Source organism: Excalfactoria chinensis, chromosome 20 (genome assembly GCF_039878825.1).
Source record: "Excalfactoria chinensis isolate bCotChi1 chromosome 20, bCotChi1.hap2, whole genome shotgun sequence".
Lineage (NCBI taxonomy): Eukaryota > Metazoa > Chordata > Aves > Galliformes > Phasianidae > Excalfactoria > Excalfactoria chinensis.
This window is the reverse complement of record NC_092844.1, coordinates 2,664,960-2,687,706: the sequence shown is the minus strand read 5'-3', so window position 1 is coordinate 2,687,706 and position 22,747 is coordinate 2,664,960. Positions and strand designations below refer to the sequence as shown.

General features: G+C 39.5%; 1 protein-coding gene across 2 annotated transcripts in view; it reads right to left on the bottom strand.

Annotated features, from left to right (window-relative positions):
* MTOR (mechanistic target of rapamycin kinase) overlaps positions 1–22,747 on the bottom strand; it is a 59,361-nt gene that overhangs the window by 3,468 nt on the left and 33,146 nt on the right. For both annotated transcript variants that reach the window (XM_072353974.1, XM_072353975.1), the window contains exons 29-52: positions 22,542–22,617; positions 20,764–20,903; positions 18,002–18,102; positions 17,023–17,138; positions 15,631–15,708; positions 15,156–15,263; positions 13,267–13,392; positions 12,497–12,628; positions 9,994–10,109; positions 8,670–8,787; positions 8,094–8,300; positions 7,623–7,723; positions 7,300–7,396; positions 6,647–6,745; positions 6,250–6,372; positions 5,489–5,671; positions 4,699–4,833; positions 4,219–4,393; positions 3,910–4,045; positions 3,178–3,325; positions 2,367–2,489; positions 2,126–2,208; positions 955–1,027; positions 397–471 (exon numbers count right to left, since the gene is read on the bottom strand). In XM_072353974.1, coding sequence (XP_072210075.1) covers positions 397–471; positions 955–1,027; positions 2,126–2,208; positions 2,367–2,489; positions 3,178–3,325; positions 3,910–4,045; positions 4,219–4,393; positions 4,699–4,833; positions 5,489–5,671; positions 6,250–6,372; positions 6,647–6,745; positions 7,300–7,396; positions 7,623–7,723; positions 8,094–8,300; positions 8,670–8,787; positions 9,994–10,109; positions 12,497–12,628; positions 13,267–13,392; positions 15,156–15,263; positions 15,631–15,708; positions 17,023–17,138; positions 18,002–18,102; positions 20,764–20,903; positions 22,542–22,617 — 2,869 coding nt within the window. The remainder of the gene's footprint in view (positions 1–396; positions 472–954; positions 1,028–2,125; positions 2,209–2,366; positions 2,490–3,177; positions 3,326–3,909; positions 4,046–4,218; positions 4,394–4,698; positions 4,834–5,488; positions 5,672–6,249; positions 6,373–6,646; positions 6,746–7,299; positions 7,397–7,622; positions 7,724–8,093; positions 8,301–8,669; positions 8,788–9,993; positions 10,110–12,496; positions 12,629–13,266; positions 13,393–15,155; positions 15,264–15,630; positions 15,709–17,022; positions 17,139–18,001; positions 18,103–20,763; positions 20,904–22,541; positions 22,618–22,747) is intronic.

Sequence of the window (22,747 nt, the reverse complement as noted above, 5' to 3'; positions counted from 1 at the left end):
GAATTAAAACTCACTTCTGTCATTCTCTGTTCATTAGAACAACAAAACAGACAATCCCTACAACCTAAGCTCCTTTCAAGCTGACCGCTGTAAAGTACCATGCTATGGGCTGTGTTTGGTTGATGTGAAACCTATTTGAAGTGAGGGAATTATGGAAGGACTGAAAAACTGAAGAAATTTCATTTCTTTTTTCCATCAGTGAAAATGTTGCTTTCCACTGTAATGTACTGTAAAGATCACAGGACCTGAAAATGAAGTTGGAACAGTACTTTACACCTCTCCTCCTTGCAGGAGTAAAGAGGTTCAACCAGAACATTAATACAGGAAAAAACATCTAGAAATAGGTGCCACTTTCCCGAGGAACAATTCCCTTCATAACAAAGAGGGAATACTTACCTCCATAGCGTTTGTCAGCATCCTTGTTAACCGAAATGGAATCTTCTCAGGGAACTTCTCTCTCGTCATTGCAACCTGAACAAATAATGGAGAATTAGTAAATGAATGGCTAACTTATTAAGAGTTAATAAGTACTGTTTTTCTTGTTAAACCCTTAAGGGTTGTACTCTAAACACACAGAAAGTCCCAGCTTTATATTCCTGAGCTTCCACTAATTTGAGGGAGAAGCTAAGTAATTAATTTGGCACCAGGGAAAAGTCAAATGTGTGCCCATGTTGCTAATGCTGAGTAACAAAAATTGCCAATGGAGTTTAAACCGCTCCAGGAAATTTAACAGAACAGTGATGCTAATAGCTAATACAGAGTGCTTAGCTAATCACCAAGACATGCCTTTGGGATGAAACTCATTTTATTTTCACCTAGAGCTAAAAGTGAAATCCATAAAAGAGCCCAACAGGTTTCTTGGGACTACACTTCAAGGTCTATTATTCTTGATTTATAAATAGATTTTTGATTTATCAGAGAATGTGAAGTTTATGTTCAAATACAAAGACTTACCTCAAAACAGTCCCCAAAGTCGATATGCAGGATTTTTCCACTCAGTCTGTCTAACATCAGATTGGAAGGGTGTCTTTGATGAAGGAGTAGGAGAAAAAACAGATTGACAGGTCATTAAGAAAAAATAAAGTAAATCACAGCTCTAGTCTGAAATGATATTTATCTTCGTGAATGAGAACAGCCAGTGACAGCTTGCTTGTCTGAGGTCTTCAATCTTGGGATGAACAGAACAGCTTCCTTGACAGTGCATCTATCACATTACTTTTGTAATTACTTCTCAGGAATTAGATGTTATCTCATCATGGAAGACAAACAACCTATTGGATCACTGCCATCAGTACAGTTCTTGGATATGAACATCTATTTTCCAGTTAGGATAAGTTCTTCTGTTTGTATCATCTTTTTTCATTATATTTTTTTCAGCATATAAATACAATGAATTATGCAAGTGAAGTAACTTAAATTGGATTACTACCAGAAGAGAAGAGAATCAGAGCTGACTAACAGAAACCAAGATACTGTTATTCATGCCGACTTGCTCCAATTTTGCTTTAATCCAATTTTCAAAGGTTTTAAATTTCATTATAAAAGCCTTTAAAAGCTCAAGAATAGAAGCTTCTTGCATAAAAACATTTGAGGATTTTCCTTTTTTGGCATTACAGCCCTTAATTCTAAATGATTCTGCCTTCAAAAATATTTTGAAAGTTACAATGCCCCTTTCTGACAAAGCATCATGTACTACGTACAATATTTCTTTGTTTTACCAGTTTGTTTTCCACTGCCTAATTCATTTAAGTCTATACTTTCCTCCAGACCACGTCTGCAGTGCAGACCACATCTTCTCCATTTTATAGAAAAAACAGGAAATCTTTCTCCATCCTATGACTGAAAGAGAACCAGAACTTGTGGCTCTTGATACAGTTCTGGGTGTATTCCTCTCAGAACAGAAAAAACTCTTATTTGTACTCAAGATGCACAAACTCTGATCACATGTTGCTGTGTTGAAAATAATGGCAGTGCAATGAAATCCATAAAGATGGTATCATCATAGCTCAGCAATATCCATACTGAAAGATGTTACCGTAACAACAGATTCAATGGACAGACTGAGAAGTCCCTGCAGTCTGCTTTCATCTAAAAAACAAACGAAAACCTTTGCAATATTACTTACCTGTCCCCAAGACCCAAAATGTACCCAACCATTGACATCACAGCTAGTGAACGAGTGTAGTTTGTTCTTCTGTCAAACCACACCTACAAGCAGAGACAGAATAGAAGAAGTCAGACAGACATGTTGCATGTTTCAGCTTACGTTTTAATTTATACAATAACTGCTGTGTTTTGGAATGTGAAAAACACTCAAAATCATTAATTTCCAAACAGGGAAAGGACTTCACATGTGCTGAACTAACCTCTGAGCTCGGACTTTTCAACCACAGCAGTTTGGCAAGGTCATCTCCAGCTGTGTTATTGACAGCATGTTCAAACACTTCTACCTTCTGCATTAAAGTCAGGTGGTCATAATCTGGAGCCATCTATAATTGAGAAGCAACATTAAGCAATTAAGAACAAATATTCAGTAACCCCTCACTGTACTACAAGAAATACAGCAATCACAAATAACTGCAAGATAAACACGATATAATATTATTTGCAGACTGACCAGTATGTTCCCAAACATAGTATGAGAACTACAGTGAAGAACTTGGGTGAAATAGGATAGGAAACAACTTAGCATCCAAAAAATAGCCCATAGCCATATTTAATTAAAATACTGCTGAGGTAAATAGGTTTTGAAAAGCACTTCCTGGGCTGGCACGCAAGTTCCTTTTTGGCAGGCAATTCCACCTTCTCTAGTAACATTCTGTTTCTCCATTCTGTCTAACTTTGGCCACGTTCCCTAGTCACAATGTTTGTAAATGCCAGCAGCATGGCACCTTCTGTAAGACACATCATATTCATGCAAAACACATTTTAGTCACCAGATGGTGACAACTTATGGTCACTGCTAAAACAGGAAAGGAGAAACAAATAAATTTATGGCCAATTTTGCCTTTTAGTAGCATTTTAGTGCACTTCTCTGATATTCTTGAACTTATTGTTGATACCAACAATAAATCAGAAAACAGGTAAAGTAGGAAAAGTGTGTGCACCATTGTTCTTCAGTACGACACTGGAGTCCTAAAAGAGTGTACCAAAAAATCTGCTACTTTTGCCCATTACCCTCAGCATGATGCGATGTTCAATGTTAAGCAGGATCTTTTTCTTCTCTCTGTAGTCTCGGATGAGGGCGTGCAGTGTGTCACAGTGGGGAACCCAACCTATCAAGCCTGAATTTGTGGACAGTGGAATAACTGCATATCTCTGGATGCTACAGGAAAAAAACAGAAATTCAGAGCTCAAATTGTTTTCTATTATAACTCAGTACACTTTAACCTTCCCCCCCAACCCAGACAGACCTGGAACATCCATTTGGATGGCTGATGTGGTTTTGGCAGGAATACTGCTTTTAGAAGGCTCAGATTATGTGACCCATGAATGTCTATAATTCGCACATGACATTTGGTATGTTGATGTTTGAACAATAGTGTACAGAACTGCAGTCGGTGACCATTGATCAAGCTGTTTACTGACTATAATTAATAAAAATCCTTAATTAAAAGCCTGCTCTCAGCTTAAGTGCTGCCTTAGGAGCCTATGTTGAAATAGTGTTTATCTCAAATACTATTAGCAATTCACAAGAAATAACTTGTACACTGAGGAAGTTTTTGTTTTATGTAAAGCATTTCCTCCAAGTTTCAGTCTATGAATGGGTGTTCTCTTACATACTCAAATCAGCTTAGCTCCAATACTCATCACTTCCTTACAAACCATCCGGATATGCCAAGGTTTTCTGTACATTTGTTGGATGTCACTCATGCATAAGCACACTCAGTAACCATCCCTAACACATACCTGAGGTTTTTACGAAGAGAAGTTGGGTCGTTTGCTAGCAGAGTGTTGACCAACCCAAAAAGCTGCATCACTCTTTCATCTTGACGAAGGTCTTCATGACCTTTCAGAAGGAACACAAACTCATGCCCGTTGCTTCCTGGAAAAGGATTAATAGGGAAAAGTTTACTCTAGCTGAGAAAACACTAAAGAGTAAACACAAGGACACAGAAGAACTGAGAAATTTGGCAGATGCTGTAGAAGTTTTACGTGACATACTAAAACCAACTGTTTAAATACTAGAATAGCAAAGTACAAACTGCTTCCTCTTACCCATTAATGTTAGTTTCCTGGGCCGCTGCTTGGAGGTGATGACCTGAAGTGAGGGTGCAATGGACTGAATGCGGATGATAGGCTGGTTGGGATCATACGTTCCTGGCACTGCCAATTCCAGGTCCCGGCACATTAAGAGTTTTGGTGACACGTACTGTAGTTCTAAAGAAGTGAGCTACAGAAGACAGACGAAACACAACTCTTCAAGCATTTCAGTTAAATCTCACTTAAACATCTGAAGAGTTCATGCTGGCAAGGAGCCTAGAACAGTTCACAGTCAGCTGTCAGTACTTCAGTACTTGCCAAAAGGGCTGCATAAGTAGAAAACTTGAAGCTTAGGAAGTTTGTGAGCAAATTAAAAGCAGTTAATTCAAGAATACTGAATTCAAATGTTTTGAATAACCAAAAAACATTAAACAGAGATTAGTACTGACAACACACGCTGTAAGCCCCACAACAGAACTGTATCTCTTCCCCTACCTGAGGCAGCTGCTTTGAGATACGCCTGAAAACGTGGTAATAGAGATCCCAAGCCTGAGTGAGGTCCTTGACATTTCCTGATTTCATATACTTCCTGCACCACTCTTGAGCTTCCATTAGGTCTCTGCCATAGGCCTAGGGAGGAAGTGAAAAACAAGAGAAACATTTCTACAGACTACAGTGTAACAGGTGGAGACCACTTAATACCAGCACAGTCTATTTTCAAATTCCATTGCAAATCCTTGACCTCACATTTTTTATAGCATGCCAAAACTAATGAACCAGAAATTCCTGGATCTAAGACAGGCACTGAGTGTTTTGGGCAACATTACTCCCAAACAGACCTCACAATAGGAGGCAACAGAATGAACAGAACATTCATTCCATTGAATATTAACAGACCCTTTAACAGTCGGCTCAACAAGCTCAAATGAATTTGTTTTGAGACTCGATAAAGGTAATATCTCCAGTCTGTGCTGGTGGTTGTCATGAAGCAAAGCAGAATGGAGTTAGAACAGTTAATTGCAAAGCTATTGTATGTCTTCCAGATCTTGTCAGGCACCCACTTGATAAAGACACCAAGGCAATCTGTGCTGCAATAGCCATAGAACACCATAGCCACAAAAAACAATGCAGACCCAGAAATAAATGAAAAGTAACGAAATCTAACAACATAATAATCTCAGCAGCCCGAGTCTCTCTCATAGATGGCAGCAGTCCTTGGAACTCACAGGGGCAGGAGGCTGTCCTGCCTAATTTGGAGGGCAAACAGAAGTTTATTTGCTGATACCTGATTGAAGGATGTCTCTTTTAAAGTCTGAGGCCCACGTTCCATCATGGCATGAAGCGGTTCCAGCACCTCAAACATTCCCTTCACATTTCTTTCTCCAAAGTACAGACGAGATGCTTCTTCCAACCCTTCATGCCACATCTCATGCCACAGGATTGCCACACGGATTAGCTCTTCACTTACCTATTTGAGATCAGGAAAAAAAAGATAAAATACTCCAGAAAATCCCTAACCATTATGAATCTAAGCTGACTTAAAAATGTAAAACGACTTTCTTCTCCAATGGTTATGAAGTATTTGTTGCTGTCAGCTAGAGGGAGCTACAAAAACTCCCACAAGTTTGTTGTATCTTTTCCTGTAAGATGATGATCAGGCTTTTCTCACTGAACTCGTTGCCTTTGAACTTTCGCATATATTTGTGTAACTTGGCCTAACAGCATTAGTTTTCATCTATTCATAATAAGCTTGAGCAATTGAATTAAAAGAAAGGTTTTGTTTCCACTTTTCATTAAGCAAAAATATCTTTGTGGGAAAAACGATTCTTCACGCGTTCCATCTTTTTTCATAAGGATGCACAAGAACTCTGAATGTTATGGCTCATTTTATATTATTCTCTTGAAATTATGCTGACACTCAGTTCTTCCAAATCAAAGGAAAAAAAAAAACAAACCTCATATTTGAACAAAATTAACATTAAACAGTCATTTTTGTACGGTCATACCTGAAACATCACACACTTTCAGGTACACATAAGCACTCACCATCATTGCCTGCTGCACCAGCGTGTTACTGTGCTCACACATGTTTTTCAAGATTTTATTTGCAGCATTGTGGCGAGCAGTAGTTGTGGATTTGGATGCCACAGTCAAAGGATAGATCAAAGCCTACAAGTGACATCAATAGATAATGTTTTAGAACCATACAGAGGAGTTGCATAAACTGAAAGATTAGCAGAGCATCATTAGCAGTTTTTGGGTCAAACAAGAGAAAGTAATTTTGTTTCTTGAGAAAGGCAGTAGGAATTTGCTATTCAAAGTCTTCCAATCCAGAAAGCTTACAAGACTTTCTCTGAAGAGCAGAATGACTTCAAGAGCCCGTATCAAACTCAAAGAACAGAAAAATGTACTATGGAGATTCCTTCTCTATGCTCAGGCTTACCTGGGGGTGGTACCGTCCAATATCTGTGAGGAGCTGATGAATGAGACGTCCTACCAATGGTCGAGGAGTGTCAATTCTTGCAATAAGCTGAGGGATAACCTAACAGGAAGGATAAGTAAAATAAACATCCCTGTCATTTCACACACACAGTTAATAAGCTGTTTTCTACTCTCAGCCAGAGACCTCACAGTCTCTAAAAGAGATACAGGCCCATCATCCATTTTTTAGTCAGAGGATAACATAGCAAAGTTCCAAACAGCACCAAAAATGCAGAACAGCTCAGTGAGATGACAAATGTTTTGTGCAAAACTATTATATGATCTTCACATGGACAGAGTAAGACTTGTCTTGGAAGTGTAACACTCAAATAAGAAATTAAGCCATCTTTACCAGGCCCACTCTATAAAGTAGTCTCAAAATAGACTCAGTATTGTTTTATACTTGATCACTATCTTTCTTTCTTAAAATCTTTGCTCTCTCATTCACATGAACTAGTCTACATATAGAAATTAATACAAGAATGCTTCTTTAGTATCTATTCAAAATTCCTGTTAACTCAGTTACAAATTGTACCACATGCACACTGCTCTTGCCACTCACTGATGGTAACTTGTAAAAGATCCCCCTAGGTCTTAATGCTTTGTATTCCTTACCTGCAACCAAGTATCTATTTGGATTGCCTTGACCCCTTCAACCAAAGCCTCATTCACATCAGGCCAGTGACCATAATCAAACCACAGAGTAAGGACTCTGCAGGAAAGAAACCCTCATTAGGAATGAAACAAAACAAAAAATACCATTCCAATCAAATATCTTCAGTTACATTTACAAAAAATTCTTCTCAGAACCAAGTTAGGATAACCTAAGATGCATTAGTTTGAACTGAAGTTTAGCCATAGCAAGAGCAAAAAAGGTGTTCTACCTAATTTTAAGCTTTATCAGCTAGATTTTGTTTACTGTGGGCTTTATTACATACCTGAGTGTGTCTTGTAGGTTGTTTCCTCGAGACAGAGATATGGAACGGAAGAAACCTTGGACAGCAGGGACTGTGTACATCAAGAGGGTCTTGGATAAGTCCTTTTGGAATGAAATTGTTAACGTTAGTTCTACACAGGAGTATCAATCCACAAGAATCCTAAGCTTAGTTCTCCCTCTTTCCCCATGCTATGTGGAAACAGACCTAATCCACATTATAGTCAGCTTCCATTCATGCTCCCAAAGACCACATCAATCCCGAACTTCATTTTTTTGCTTGACAAAATATATTTATATAGACTTGTATTTACATAGATCTTTCAGGCTGGTAAGACTATGAAGAGTTTTTATACCTCAGTCTGTTGGCTATACATAGGCAGCATCCACAAGCCAAGCATACATAGTAGTAGCTTACTTTTCAGACACAGGAAGCAAGTACCTATTTCTTTAAGTAAATAGGGAAGACTGATACCTCAGTGACTTTTTTCTGCACTGGAGATGGGATGGGACTGTTCTCTGTGCTTTCCGCATCACTCTCACTGTTGCTGCCCTCAGTGTTAGCACTAGTGATGCTGGCACCACTGGCATGACGCAATTTCTTCTTCTCATCTCTGGCCTGGTTCTGATGTTTGTAGTGAAGCACTGCTTCAAAATTCATCACTGCCCAGGCATGCCAGGCCTGCCAACAGGAGAGAAGAACTTCAACAAAAATGGTGAAGATCAATCCTTTCTGCAACTTGTACTGAGTATTAGGTAATAATTCAACCTTTCTGAGTCTAGAGATGAGAAGTAATACCCTGCAGACAACACAATGCTTTGCTTTCTCTAACCACTTGTAGTTTTTATTGCTTTTTTATCTTAACTTCATGGTGAGTTCTAGTCAAGAGCTCCAAGGTGGATGTTATAGCATCAAAGGAACTAAAAATATGTCATGTTACCTTCCCATACTCCTTAGTTCTTCAAAGCTTAAGGAAGTGTAATGGGAAAGAAGATAAATTTGATCACATCTCCTATCTCTCTGCACTGTCTAGAGCCTTTCCACACTGACCTTGTACCAGTTGCGATCATGCTCTGTTGCAGCACTGTAGTACTGTAAGACTTTGGGGATGGTGCTCTCATTGATGCCTTGCAGGTTCAGCTGCCACTCACCCAGTTTCAGGAAACACCTGGTTAAGCAAAGGGATTATTGACTCAGACACAACCTGGAATGAAAACAAATCCTGCTAGTCTTAAAGGCAGAATTCTTATCTGAAAAAAAAATGTTTCATGTGCTAAACTCACTCAGGGCCTCTTCTGCAGATGGAGTGTATGTATTTAACAGGTAAGGTTGGTTTAAACTTTATGGAGCAAGGCTAGGATCAAATTCTGTTCTTCATTTCTATCAGTTACAAAATGCACTTTAGAAGTAGCTAACACATCAAAACACTTATTCAGTAATGATAAAAGGCACACAGCATGTATTTATCACCATATGAACTAGCCTTCTGGAGAGAACAGGCATCAGCCAGCCAGCAGAAGTGTGGAGCAAATGCTGCAAATGCTCTTCCCCCAAGCCAGAAACCCCATTAAGCCATCTCCTCCCAGAGGAAAGAAAAACAACATTTTTTCCTGCAGTAGGGTGGGGCTGTGAAGTCCTATGCTAAGCTTAATACTTTGCTCTCTCAGCAGACTCTAAATACCACAGTTACATAGCTGCCCTTTCAGTATTTTGAGTTCTCCTGCAAGCCTCGTTCAAGAAAAATAATTCATTACTAACTTATTTTCCATGATAGTCAACCCAAAAACACTAAGACAATACTGTTATCAGATTTCCATTCTCATAAAACCAACCCTTCATTAATGAGTACTATGTGATTCCTTCATCGAATTGGAAATAACGGATCTGGTAACCAGAGATTCACAGAGGAAAACAGAGCTTATGAGATGCAATTTCATTACAACAATATTTTAAGAGACCATCACATGCTTGGCACCCAATGCCCAAAGCATTGCTGTTACTCCATGGGCTCACACTGCCAAGAACAGATGTGCCAGGCATGTGGGAAGAGTTTCTTTCCTACTGACTGAATCTCCTGAAAAAACAGATGAGAGTGATGCCTTCTGCCAGTGAGCCACAGTGCTGGAATAACACAGCCAGCTGCCAGCGACAAATATGAGCTTGTTTACACTGACATGTCACAGTAACACTTCCTGAAATTATAAGATGAATAATGATAAATGTTGAAAGGGTCTTCTGCCATCTAAATGAGAAATCTCTTTCCACTTAATCAAAGCGTGGGCCTTGTCTAACACGTCTCATGTGCATGAACCCTGCAACCTCAGGACAGTGTTACCACATAGATACAAAGGGTCTCCAAGGACTAGGTGCTGACCGTGCCATAAGCTTGTGGAGTTCCTGCTTGTGCTGCTGGTCCTCAGTGGCAATAGCATGCTGTGCCTGCTGCTGCATCGTCTGTACGAAGTGCTGCATGTGCTGGAATGCATCGATCTGTAATTGGATGATGGTTGTGGTAAGAGCCATGGGGGTTAAATAACATTTCACATGTGGAAGACAACATGGAAATAAGTTTTCACCAAAAGCAAAAAATACACTTTTGTTTTCTTTGAAAGCCTTTTAACTAATTAAATACCTCTAGAATCAGTTTATGCCAGGTCTGTAGCCCATAATAAATGAACAGGATAGAAATTCTTAATTGTCTTATAATCTGGCCTCTGAATTGCTACACCAAGGAACAAATAACTGCATCCTGATGCTCATCATACATGCAGTAGAGAGAATGACTGACAATAGTGCAAGCTAGTACTTGTGCTTCAATGTGCAAGAACCCACATCTAGCAAACTGGCAAGGCCACACATATGAGGATAAACCTCCAACAGCAGAGAATGTCCTATTACTGCTCATGTATAGTAAGATTCTAGAAATCATACAGTGGTATCTCAATTGCAATTGAACATGTACATCAAAGAGTCTGGCAATCAACAATCAAATGTTCACGGTGTACATACAGTGTCTGAATAGGTCACAACCATAACAGACTGGTTCACAGATCCTAAGAAGCCTGCCTGTAATACACTACAGGAAATGACTATTTGAGAAAAATACTGTCTAAAGGAAAACTTCAGCTTCCCTTCTAGAGCCCAGACTTATGGTACATAGCACAGAACCTAAACTTTGACTTATTTCAACAGATGAAAACCTAGATCTCTCCTGAAATTGTTTAAGTACAAACGTGTTGCCCCTTTGCCAGACTATAGAAGGCATAGTGCTGAAGGAACTATCGATATTTTGGGGGAATATTCTTTGAAATTCCTTGGGGTGGATTATAGGGTAAAGAACTCTGAAAATTGTGCATGCTTCAGTGGAAATATTTAGAGTAAAGCCCTTGCAATCTGCAAGGTCATTTCAGGTCAGAAACTGCAGAAGGTGCTATTAAGAGTCCAATTTACTTCTGTTCCACCTACTTTAAAGTGAGACAGCAATCACCTGAGTTGGAATGCCTTATTTGTCCAGTTCAAATGTCAGCATGCACAAATCAGTTGTCGTGAAAAAGGGTATTGGGCCTAAGGCAAAATTAAAGTATCACATCATTAACAGGGAGGCGTCTCTCCACATGTAATAACTTTGATACTTCATTAGAAGTAGGAGGGAAAAACAATCTTAAAAACAGTAGTACTGTTGTACCAGATATTAGTCAAACCATAACTGTGAAGGTCTCTATGCACAGAGCTTATGTGCTGTAGGAAAATATGAAATCATTCCTCAAGCAAGAGGTTGTGATTGCATCCACATCTGTTTCTCTCTCATCTTTGCTGCTTTCCTTTTTTTTTTCCTCCTGTCCTTATGGGCTCCACGTAATCTTGTAACAGTTTAGTTTAAATATATTCTCTTCCTTCATCTTCTTTACTTGTTTCCTCATCACAGGTCAAAGAGAGAAAACTCACTCTCATTGAGAGAAGCAGGCAGAGAATAACCATTTATTCCTGGGGTCACTTAAAGAAGAAAGTAAGAGACTATTGCACTGCTTTACAAAGCCAACAGAACGGTGCCTCATCAGCAGCTCCTTCTGTTTTTTAAATTCAAATAAAGAATAGTTAGGTCATGGCCATCATCCCATAGCAGTGGCTCCGCTCCAGTACTGGCAACCCCAAAGAGAGAAAAAAATTCAAAAAAGATGTGGCAGAATATGACAATAAATGAAGGCTTTAATGTATATTAAAAAAGAAAAAGAAGGTAAGTTAGCTAGTCTGAGGCTTATTGGATTTGAGTATGTAAATGCTCTCTGTGTTGCAATGTCATAAACATTCATCCCAGGCTCTTCAGAGCCAAATTGTTCCCCTGACAAAACCCTATGTACTTTTCCGCTGCCTTTCAGCTAGAAATTTTCAATTGTGTCCTTAATAAAAGTTCTGCTCAGCAACTAAGTACAAATTGTTCTAGGTATTCTAAAACTGGAATTGAAAGAACTCCTTTCTTTTTCCATTGTGTAGCCCTGACCATGCGTAAGATATGGAGACCTGGCAATCAGAACAGTGGAAGAAAAGCGAAGTGCTGAGCCTACACAGTAAATGGTGAGGAAAGAACTGTCACTACTGACTATTAATCTTAGCTGCCATGTCTTGGATACCTGGTACTGCTTTAACAACAAATCTTTCCACGCAGAAAATAAAATTGGGCCAGGTTTCCTCTGTCTACTGAGATTTAAAATAAAATGTCAAAAGCTTTTCTTTAAAATAATGATAAGAGACTCTTTAAAGAAAATCAAAAGTAAAACCTTCACCCTTGTCTTTGTCGTGTGCAGACTATGAAGATCTGAAATGTATGGCACTGCACAAAAACCGAGCAACAAAACACAGGGTATAATGTTGTTCTGTACCTTACGAGCACTCTTCCACATGTGTTTCATGTATGCATAAGTCACTTGGGGATGTACTGTTGGCAGTGGGTGATCCAGCTGTCGGGATGGATCTACTCCCAAGAGCAGGACAAGCGTCTTATGGGCCAAAGCCTGGAGGAAATTACAAACATTAAAAAAAAAGAAGTTAAAACAAGCTCATCCTTACCTCCATCTCATATTCACCACAGAACTGTGTGCCACTAAAAAAGCTAAACTAACAATATAAAGCACAGAGGCAGCAGCCTTTTTTACCACTTCCTGGACTCATAAGAATACCACATTATAAACCACATACACCTTCACTGGAACCTGAGCATTAAATTACTTTTTCAGAAGCCAATACAGAGGGTGAAGTCTGCTTCAGTTTTTTTCGGTAACAAATCTAGTGGTGAATACTGAAACTGAATTGTAGCATTTCTTGATATTAACATCACATTCTAGATTTGACAAAGAGTGCTTTATTAAGGAGCACTATTACTATTAAATACTCATTCTGCATAAGAACTTCCAGGTAGAGCAGGCAAAAAAAAAAAGAGGCTTCAAGGTACCCTCAGGTATGATACTCATCTCACAAAACTAACTGACTACAAGCATGAACTATATGCCTGTCGCAATTTTAGCATTTCAGTAATTTCTGATCAGTATCTTCCTTAGGAGGGCCAATCCTCCAATGAAAGTATTTGGAAGCCAGAAGTGGCACAATGAAGTCAGCTATCTAAAAACCTGTTGCAGAGGTTGATAATGCTCACCAGTCTCCCACTCTTGCCACACAAGCTGGCATACTTAAGCCAAGTTCTCATGTCCTCGTGAGGATTCACAACAAGAGACCGAACCATCAATATTCTTTGCCAGTCTTCCACAATTCGTTGACAGCCCTAGGAGACAAAGGAAGAAAAGGTGCTACAGCTGTATATTCAGCCTATTCCACAGAGCCTTGAGTCAGAAACTGAAGGGACTTTTCCCAAGATGGAGAGACTTCATCAGCCATAATTCACAGCAGGCCAACATTAAGAAAAACGACAACTTAGCTGGCTGTTTCTTTAAGCTGCAGTGTGTGAAGCATGTTACGTCCCTGACTCTCATAGCCTGCAGCCCACAGTGCATGGAAAGCCAGATCAATGCTTGCAGTCTAGTGATATTCCCTTAGAGAAGAGCTTCTCCTCTTCTCCTCTAGAAGAAAAGCTAAAAAAGATCACATCCAAAATCATGGAAGTTATTTGTGCATTTTCAAACCATGTCAAATGTTATATAAGCCTTCTCAACCCGGCTTTAAAGTCTCCTTTTGGTTTAAACAGTGACAAGTCCTATACACAGATGACAAAAAAATAAATAAATAAATAAAAAAAAAAGTAAATTAAATGGCTACAAAGACATTTTTCTTATCAACCTTCAACATTTTTCCTCTCCTTGCATGTGTTGCTTTTAGAAGCTGGCATGACTGGACTGATATCCTGCCAAAAACTGCAGTCCCAACTGCTATACTGCTTGTGAAAGCATTGCCTATCTCATGCCTGCCTGAAGGGAAAGGCCCAGAACAATCACATCAGGATGAGTCTGCATTTCAAATGTTTAAGGACGCTACAGCAAAGTAGGGATAGAAATGGCCGAATGCAGAGTGCTTGCTGCAGTGACCAAGAACCTCAGAGTTAACAGGGATGCTCTGAAGTTAGTATTAATCCAGAGACAACTCAGATTTTATTTTGAGGTGTAGAAGAGAATTCCTAATGGCAGCAACCTCCTTTGTACCGAAGCATCATTCTCCTTTTTTACTCTTCCCCAAAATTGAAGTCTGGGAAGTTAGACAAAGTTTGTCCTTGACACCCAACACAAGTACACAACACACCCAACTGGCATCTGAAAATTATTTAAGAGAAGCTGTAAAATGTGTAAGAACTGCATGTACTGCTTTTAGAACCATCAACAGCTGTATTCAGACATTACACTTCCTGTCACACACAGTTTCTCCACTCCAGTGGAACACTCCTGAGCATTTACAGACAGGAATGCAGATGAAAGACTAAAGCCTTTGTCACAGCTTCCCAAACAGCTAGAAAAACATGCAGCAGTCTTTCATAAAAAGGCATACAGAGCAGTGGAGAAATCTGTGAGGGGAGAAATTCCTTTTCCATACAGTCCATAAAAATTTGCTATAATTAGAACATTTTACCCTATGCATTTTTTTAATCCTTTCCAGGAATACTTTAAGAAAAGAACAATTTTGTACATGGATGTGAATTCTCTGTCTGGTTTTCCAGTACTGTGCGGGAATTTACTCCTCCTTAAAATGCAGACAGACAGGTAAAAAGTTCAAACCAGTTGTGGTGGAACCAGTATGGTTGGTGAGGTCCAACACTGAGAGAAGCAGCTCTGGAGGTGCTACAAGCATCTCCACTCTGTACAGACTCATTTCAAGCTTAAATAACCCTATTAAGGAGTCACATCTGTAGACACCTCAGGCAGACTAACCTAAAGATCAAAAGGGACAACACAAAGGAGACAGAAAGCATACAGCCATGTAAGAACACGTGGTATTGGACTGGAACAAGAACAAACTGCTGAGCCATCACGCTGGCATTGAAGGAAGCTGTTCAGGCTCAAAATATCAGCACTGCCATCCTTCGTCTTTACACTGACGTACCTGCAGTCTTTCCCACCATATCTGGCGGATGATCTCACGGCGTTCTGGTACAAGTTTATACTGGATAACCTCTTCCAGCTCCGACAGCATCTGGCAGGATACCATAGCCTAAAGGAAACAATCACATTCCATCCCAATCACTACAGAACAAATCTATAATTGACAAACAGTATTTTGGCACCCAAACCGTAAGTCCACGAGCTTTCCCCAACAGGTAAAGAACAGATTACTATATACTGACATTTAGACGATACACCATTTGTAAATGTCAATTCTTACTTTCTTTGAGGGGTAGAGTTCATTTCATTGTTTAATTTGTCCTTAAGCAGTCTTCTTACCTGACAAGAGACATTTAGCTCGTGGTCTTAAAAAGATCTTATGTTTGAGACTAACACTAGTCAAAAGTTTTACTTGATTTCTAGGGATATTATGAAGCAGCAATGAGGAGAATGAAGGCTAAGAGTGAGACACTTACCCCATAGGCTCGACTGTAGCTCTCGCCTGCCATGGCAGTCAGCTCAGCATCTAGCAGATCTCTGGCCTTGTCAATGCACTGAAATAAAATAAGATTTTGGAGTGAAGGTGGGGGAATTTTATCCAGAGTCAACTGTTCAAACTGATATTCATCTGTTCCATCTCCTGAACAGAGATGGCACTGTTGACATCGTCCAGCAAGTATCAGGAAAGGATGTTATGAGCAGGAAGAATCAACAGGAAAGCAGCACCTAGTAGGAGGTATAGGAGGAAGAACTTTATTTATCACCTGAACAGCTTGCAAAGTTTGTCCCTCTACAAAATCAAAGTCTGCAGTACCTCTAATCCTATTCTCATTGTAGAGATCATCATTAAAAATATGCATGCAGGAAAACAGAAGTTTGCATTTTAGTGCAAGAGAGCCAGTTACAGAAAGACTCAATAAATGTCTTTCTTAATTCACAATGACAGAAAGTGGTTTTCACTGTCTTACATAACCCAGCAGGTTTTTATGAATTTTACAAGATCTGCAAATTCCAGTTCTCTCACTGCAACCAAGGCATGTTTTTCAAGCATAAAATAAATCCTCCTCTGGTTCCAGTTATCACATAATCTCTTATCAAGAGTTTTTCCTGTTTAAAATGTTCAAGGTTAATCACAAACTCTATCCCTTTGAATGCCTGGATAATTCTACTGTGTGTATCATTCAAAAATCTATGTATGGGTTTTAACAAAGCAGTCCAAACTATTCCTTTATCTAAGCTGGCAAGTCAGAATAGAATTCTGAGAAATACTACTTGAGATTCCTTGGAAAGTAAACAACAAGCCTCACATCTATGGGGGGAGAAAGTCTCACTGGAAATCTCCTTTGTGGCAAAGGTGCTCACCAATACAGCTCTATTTAATGGATTCATTCCTTGCCATGATTTCTGATCTTAATTTAAGATTTATCACTGCTGCCAAACAAATCAGAGCAGAAATTCTGGTATGTGAGTTACACAAGCAGTTCACTGAATAAGCTGCAATAAACAGAAAGACAAAGAATATTCATGGAGATTCTTACACATGTCTCAAGTCATTTCAAGCAGTATCTTGCAGAATGGCATCCCTGCTGAGATAACCCTTTCGCACTTCCTCTAGAAAACTGACAAAAGAAAGAAGTCTGGGAATAGTTAAGGCTCCCTGCACCTCTAACATCTGTACAAATGTATTCACTGCTGTGTTTCTAGAAACAGAAGACAAGCTCAATCAACAAGGCCTAATACATTCAGTGGAAAAAAGATTACTATGCAATTCACATATAGCTAAATGCTTTGAAACAGCATCCCTTCCTCATAGCTATGCAATCTAGCCCATCCTAAATCAGCTTTTGGGAAGTCTAGGAATGAGTTACCTGCTGAGCCAGAGAGAAAAGGTCCTGATGAAGAGCCAGTACAGCCCTGTAGAAGGCACCATCGTGAGTGTCCCTTGGGATCATGCAGGTATATTCTTCCATGCTGTCCCACTGACCTGCAGAGACACAAATATCCTCAGCAATGCAACAGCCCCCTTTGTGAGATAAGAACAGAATTATGCTACAGTGCTTAGCCCTCGGTGACTAGGCCTGAATTCAGTATGGTACTGGGAACTCCTATTGCTTCCCTCTGCCTATAGCATTTGAATTGATGACTCATACCTGCTTGAACCAATTCTTCTTGATCTTTTACAATTAATCAAATTCAAGACAGTTAATATTGCATGATTAGGTACATTCATCATGAGGATTTTTAACATCTTCCTTACATGACTCAGCCAATGCCACTGCTATTGCCAAAACATTTAAATGATCTAGTGTTCCACACAGCAGAAGGTTAACTTTTCTCAAAGACTGGCAAACAACAAGTGATTCATAAGCGTTTTTAGTAAATACCTGGCTATCAGCAATAGGAATTTTTGGACCACCTATAGATTTATTCCACTTAAATTGCCCGCTCGATCAAGATAACCTACCAAAATTGTCAATGGATGATGATCTAATTTCTATATAAAGGTCTGCCAGAAATCAGAGAAATTCTATTAACCTCATTTCAAGTCTGAGCTACGTTCAGTGTAAAACTGAGAGAGTAACTACTTATCTACTTATAAGTAAGTAACTGCTTATCTACTCAGACCCAGAAGGCAGTCTCTGTTACTTGACACCACACAGGGACACCATATGTAAACACAGCTTTTCCAAAGATCTTTTGTGTTGACACCTACTTCATGTCTCAATACAAACAGATTGTGTTGATTATTCTGTTTCTTGTAATTCGTTGCTCTCAAGTTAAATCTATGCTTCTACATTGTTGGCTGTCATACACGCTCACACAAGTACAGCTAGAAAGATACATCACCTAGACCCCAGGCAGCAGCAGCAGCCATCCTTGCCATCTTAGCTTGAGTTTCATCATTGACCTGCGTCCACTTTTCACAGCATTGCTGGTGGAGTTGGCCCCTACAAAGAAACAATGATTTCTAATCAGTGAAAAGTTTCTTCCAAGAATTATATCTTACTAAGCAACAGGCCCAATTCTTTTTATGTAGAGTGGAGAACAGATTTGCCTCTTCTCACCTGGCCAACTCAGACTTGCTAGTTCGATAACAAACATCCTATCATCCAAAAATAATTTAAGAAAACACTATGCCTTGAAAACAAGTCCAGACAGAAGTCTGCATTTGTTCCTCAGCATTTAGTAATGCCTATTCTATGAATGGATCCGTGAACTACAGTCCACAAATCCAAGAACAAAAATAATACTCCGAAGGTACTAAAAAACAAGATCAGAAGTTATCAAAATCTGTTGGTTTTTTTGGAAGCCTCAGTACAAGGAATATATGACATGAACAGCTTACAAATGGCTCCCACTATCGAACACTCTGGATAAACATACAATTAAGTTTGAAGACTGAAACTAGAAAAACAGTGTTGTTGTAACCCATTATGAAGACTTGTTGTGGCAAGATCTCAGCAGGGACTCCAGATATTTCATCTCCAGCTGAGAGGAAACACCAGTATTTTTTATATGATGTCTTTTAAATCAACTGTGAATGCTCTGTTAATCAAACCAAGTACTGTGGGTCTTGCAGTTCCAGCATTTCTTAGGCTGGATACTCTGCAGCAGTGAAATAGCTGCCAGCTTTCCTCCTTTACTGTCATCCTTTTCTCTCCCAAAAAGAAAGATGAGTTAGTCAAACAGAACCAATGGGCTGCCACAGGCAAGACAGTCATTCTGACAGCTTAATGGCCCAGGAGAAAATAAAACACAACAAATGAAAACCCAAGCCAAATAGCAACAGCACTAAATCAAGACTAGTAGATGCTAATGAAGTAGCATGACTCTTTCAGACATAAGCACATCAGGAGACAAATAGCCAAGAATATTTTGGCTGTTCTTTCAAAATGTCACTGCACAGAGTACTGAAATAATGATGCTGTGTAGCATCAGCCCTAGATTAAGTGTCACACTACGTCAAGAAGGCTTCAACAACACAAAATAATCATGTCGAACGCTACTGAAGAGTATCAGCAGCCAAACTAGGGAGTCCACAGTCTGGGGATGATGTCTACATAAGTCAGCTGTAAGAGAACAGACAGCACCATTGCAAAAGCTCTTCTGAATTGTAGAAAGAACAACCAAAACACTTCTAAGTTTAGACAAGCTATGGAATCTCTCGGCTATACTTAATTACAGGTAACATCACAGAAAGCATTTAAGTGGTCCCTGCTTCTTTCAGAGTTTCTTTTTAACAGATGTTACACGGAAAACAAAAAATCAGATTCCTTGTAAAAACTTTCAGTCATTTGCCATGTCAGATTCTGCATTAAGTTCTTCAAATTTTAGGCTCAATTTCTTTGATACATCTACCTGCCTTTCAGATCCTTCTGGGAAAAAAAAAAACAACATGAAAAAGGGGTGAGAATGCCTGAGAAGTTCTGCTGGGAACTGCCTACTTCCTAGAAAAGATGACTGCAAAACTGCCCAGTAAAAGGCTTCATTTTTCCTACTGAGAAAAAACGATACCCAATATGCCTCACCCTCAGCTAGAAACAGAAAGGGTAGAAAAATGCTGTTAGAACTGGGCTTCTCAAGCAGCTCTGATTCTCCAACAGTAAAATGACTTTAGGGAAGAGGAGTCTCCTTGCTGTGTGCCGTCCCATGGGTTCATGTCAGGACCCATCAGCAGAGAGCTCTAGTGACATGAAAAGTTCAGTAGAAAGGCAGCACCTGAACTGCATCAGTTATGCCCCTGGGTAAAACTCCACACTACAGTGCACAGGATATGTCTTCTTCCATTATCTTCTTTGAACTGAGGTGAGCAGAGAGAAAAAAAGAAGTTTCTACTTAACTAACAAGCTATAAGTGACTATGAGCTCATCCTCTCAAAAAAATAGACTCTATTCAATTACCTCTTGACAGCACACATTTAACACAGAGTTTGAAGTCCCATACTTTCACAAAGGCAATGCTTAATATACGTTAAAAAGAGTGATAAAAAAATTTGGTAATTCACAAGGGTTTTAAAGTGAGAGCAATTTACTTGGCATAGTCTGACACCAAGGCGATTACTGGGAAGCAGACAACTTCACTACCAGATGTGCAGAAGACTGGATTCTGGATAGGCAGAGTAGATCTGACAATGAGTAATCTGTTACTTTAGTAATAGTTTACAAAAGAGGGCCAAAGTTAACTCATTTTATGATCTTTTTTGACAAATCCTGCCCAATCAATGTTTCCTGAGGTCATCTTTCTCTTAAAAATGGAGTTGATAGGATTGTCAGGCTGCAGATCCCCCTTTACAGACCTAATTTATCAAATGTTTCATCTGAAAACACTTAGAATGTTATTTACAGTTATGGCCCCTATGAACAAAGAAATACACTTCTGGAAATGTTCAAACTACTGAGTAAGAAGGAATTCAGACAACAAAAAAATCACGTAGGTGACAGAATCCACAGAAAAGTCAGGCATTGATTTGAAAAGTAGGGCAGCTTGCATTTCTGAAACAACAAGAAAATATAAAAGAATAGAAGGAGAGGTTGTAGATTATTCTAATATGGGGACAGACTTTTCGATATAATTAGCTGGCCTTTTCAGTCTTCAGGCATTTCTCTTACCATTCTCCAAGTGCTTCCAAGCAACGCATCCGTCCCAGCATCAGCTCAGGATCATCTTTGTTTGTGTCCATCTTCTTGTCATATGCCACCAGGGCATCTTCCCATTCGTGAAGCTTTTCATACCAGGTAGCTTGAATTTCCTGGGGGATTAGAAAATAATAATAAAAATCAGAAAACAAAATAGCAGCATTAGAATTCAACATTCCATATTACCTACTGCAACTCTTCTTGGAAAACTCTACATCTATGGTGCCCATTTGGCCCTCTGATGATTTGAAATAAACTCATTCAGATTTCTGTGAGACAGAAAAATGCTTTGAGCTCATGAGAAAACAGATTTTAAGCATTGCACAATTTTGACAGAAATGAATCAATGCATCAGGTTTACCCAGAGAGATGGTATCACCAACTTCCCGCTACTGAAATACTAGGCTTAGTAGCTGAGCTCTGTCTGATGCTTCTCTTCTTGAAGCAGGGGAGCAATGGGCAAAAACAGCAAATTTATTAAATACTCAATTTGCTATTGTGCTGTGCTGAGGAACGGTGTGACTACTGGGAAGAAAACAGCACAGTGTGCACAGTGTGTCTGGCTACCGCTAGGCCATTTTCCAGCAGATCAGGCAGGTATGATGGGGTCTAACCATAACCCTTACAAGAGAAGGCTGTGGTTTGTAACAGAGGTTTTAAAAGCCAGGTGATCTTTATCTTCAGTCTGTTCCTAGATTTGGTTTCTAAATTTCAAGAAATAAATTGCATTGGATCTTTCTTCCATACTGATCTCTGCAAAGTTTTTTCTGCTCAGTCCTTGGCAGCTCATGCCTTGACATATACTGCAGCATGGACTCTTTTCTCAGCCCACCGGGTAGGGTCAATATAGCCCATGCTCTGCATGCCAGGTCTTCCACTTAGGGTGTTTATATACCAGCCCTTTAGCTCCTCAGCTTAGTCATAACATTTCAAGTAAGTTCCTGAAAGCAGAGCTCACAGATCCTCTTAATTTCTTTGCACTGCCTATTCTAGGAAACTCTGCTTACTCAAATACATTACTTCTCAGAGTGAGGTCAGAATTAGCTAACAAGGAGTTGTGTTCAGTCATCCCACGGAATCATAAGAAGGTGCAAAGATGTTCTGAAGTCAGTACTTCTCCCAGAAAGGACCTCTTTTCCAGTCCAAGTCGAAACTTCACATAATCCTAACACCAAAGGAATTCTATCTGAATGAGATCCACCAGGAGTGCTTAAACCTGCTCCCATTTTCTAGCAGCTCCTAATGAAAAAGCCCAGCCTACTGTGCTTAGAGCGCGGCTTTCTCTTCCCAAACAATCTCTCTAAGGCACTGTAAGAATTACCACTGCAAAATCATGTTGTTAACAAAGTACAATTGCCTGGAGAACGTAAGTATTTGAAACCCCAAATGAAATTATTATTAAAGAGAAAAAGAAGGAAAATGGTCATTAAGAGAAGATACCCATCTGTATTTATTTTATTTCTGTGAGCAGTCAAAACTGTACAGGATTGGCCAACCTACTGTTCCATAAACGAGTACCCAGGAACTCTCTGACAGGTTCATGTGCCTCCTGAATGGAAGAAGCTAGAGGTTTAACTTACATTAAATTCTTACCTGGAGGGTGTTACCTAGAACAGCTTCTCAAAAAACTCTCAAGCATGTAAAGCTTAAAAAAGAAACTTACATCCTTCCCTCCCAACACACAGCAAAAACAGAGTTCAAAATAAAATGACAACATTAGGCACAAGGAATAGATATCCATCACGACTCACCAGCTCCCCAAAGTGCTTCATGGCGTATTCCAGCACCCCGGCAGCTGCTTCTGGCTGTTGCAGTTTATTGTTAATGCTGAAGAGGGAAGAGAAAGATCATTGAACACAGCTGGCAGCACTCAGGGGCTGGTATGAGCTTCTCCTTGATAGTACCACGTTCTGTCAGTTAGAAATACCAATGGAACATGCTCTTTTTTCTTTAAAAC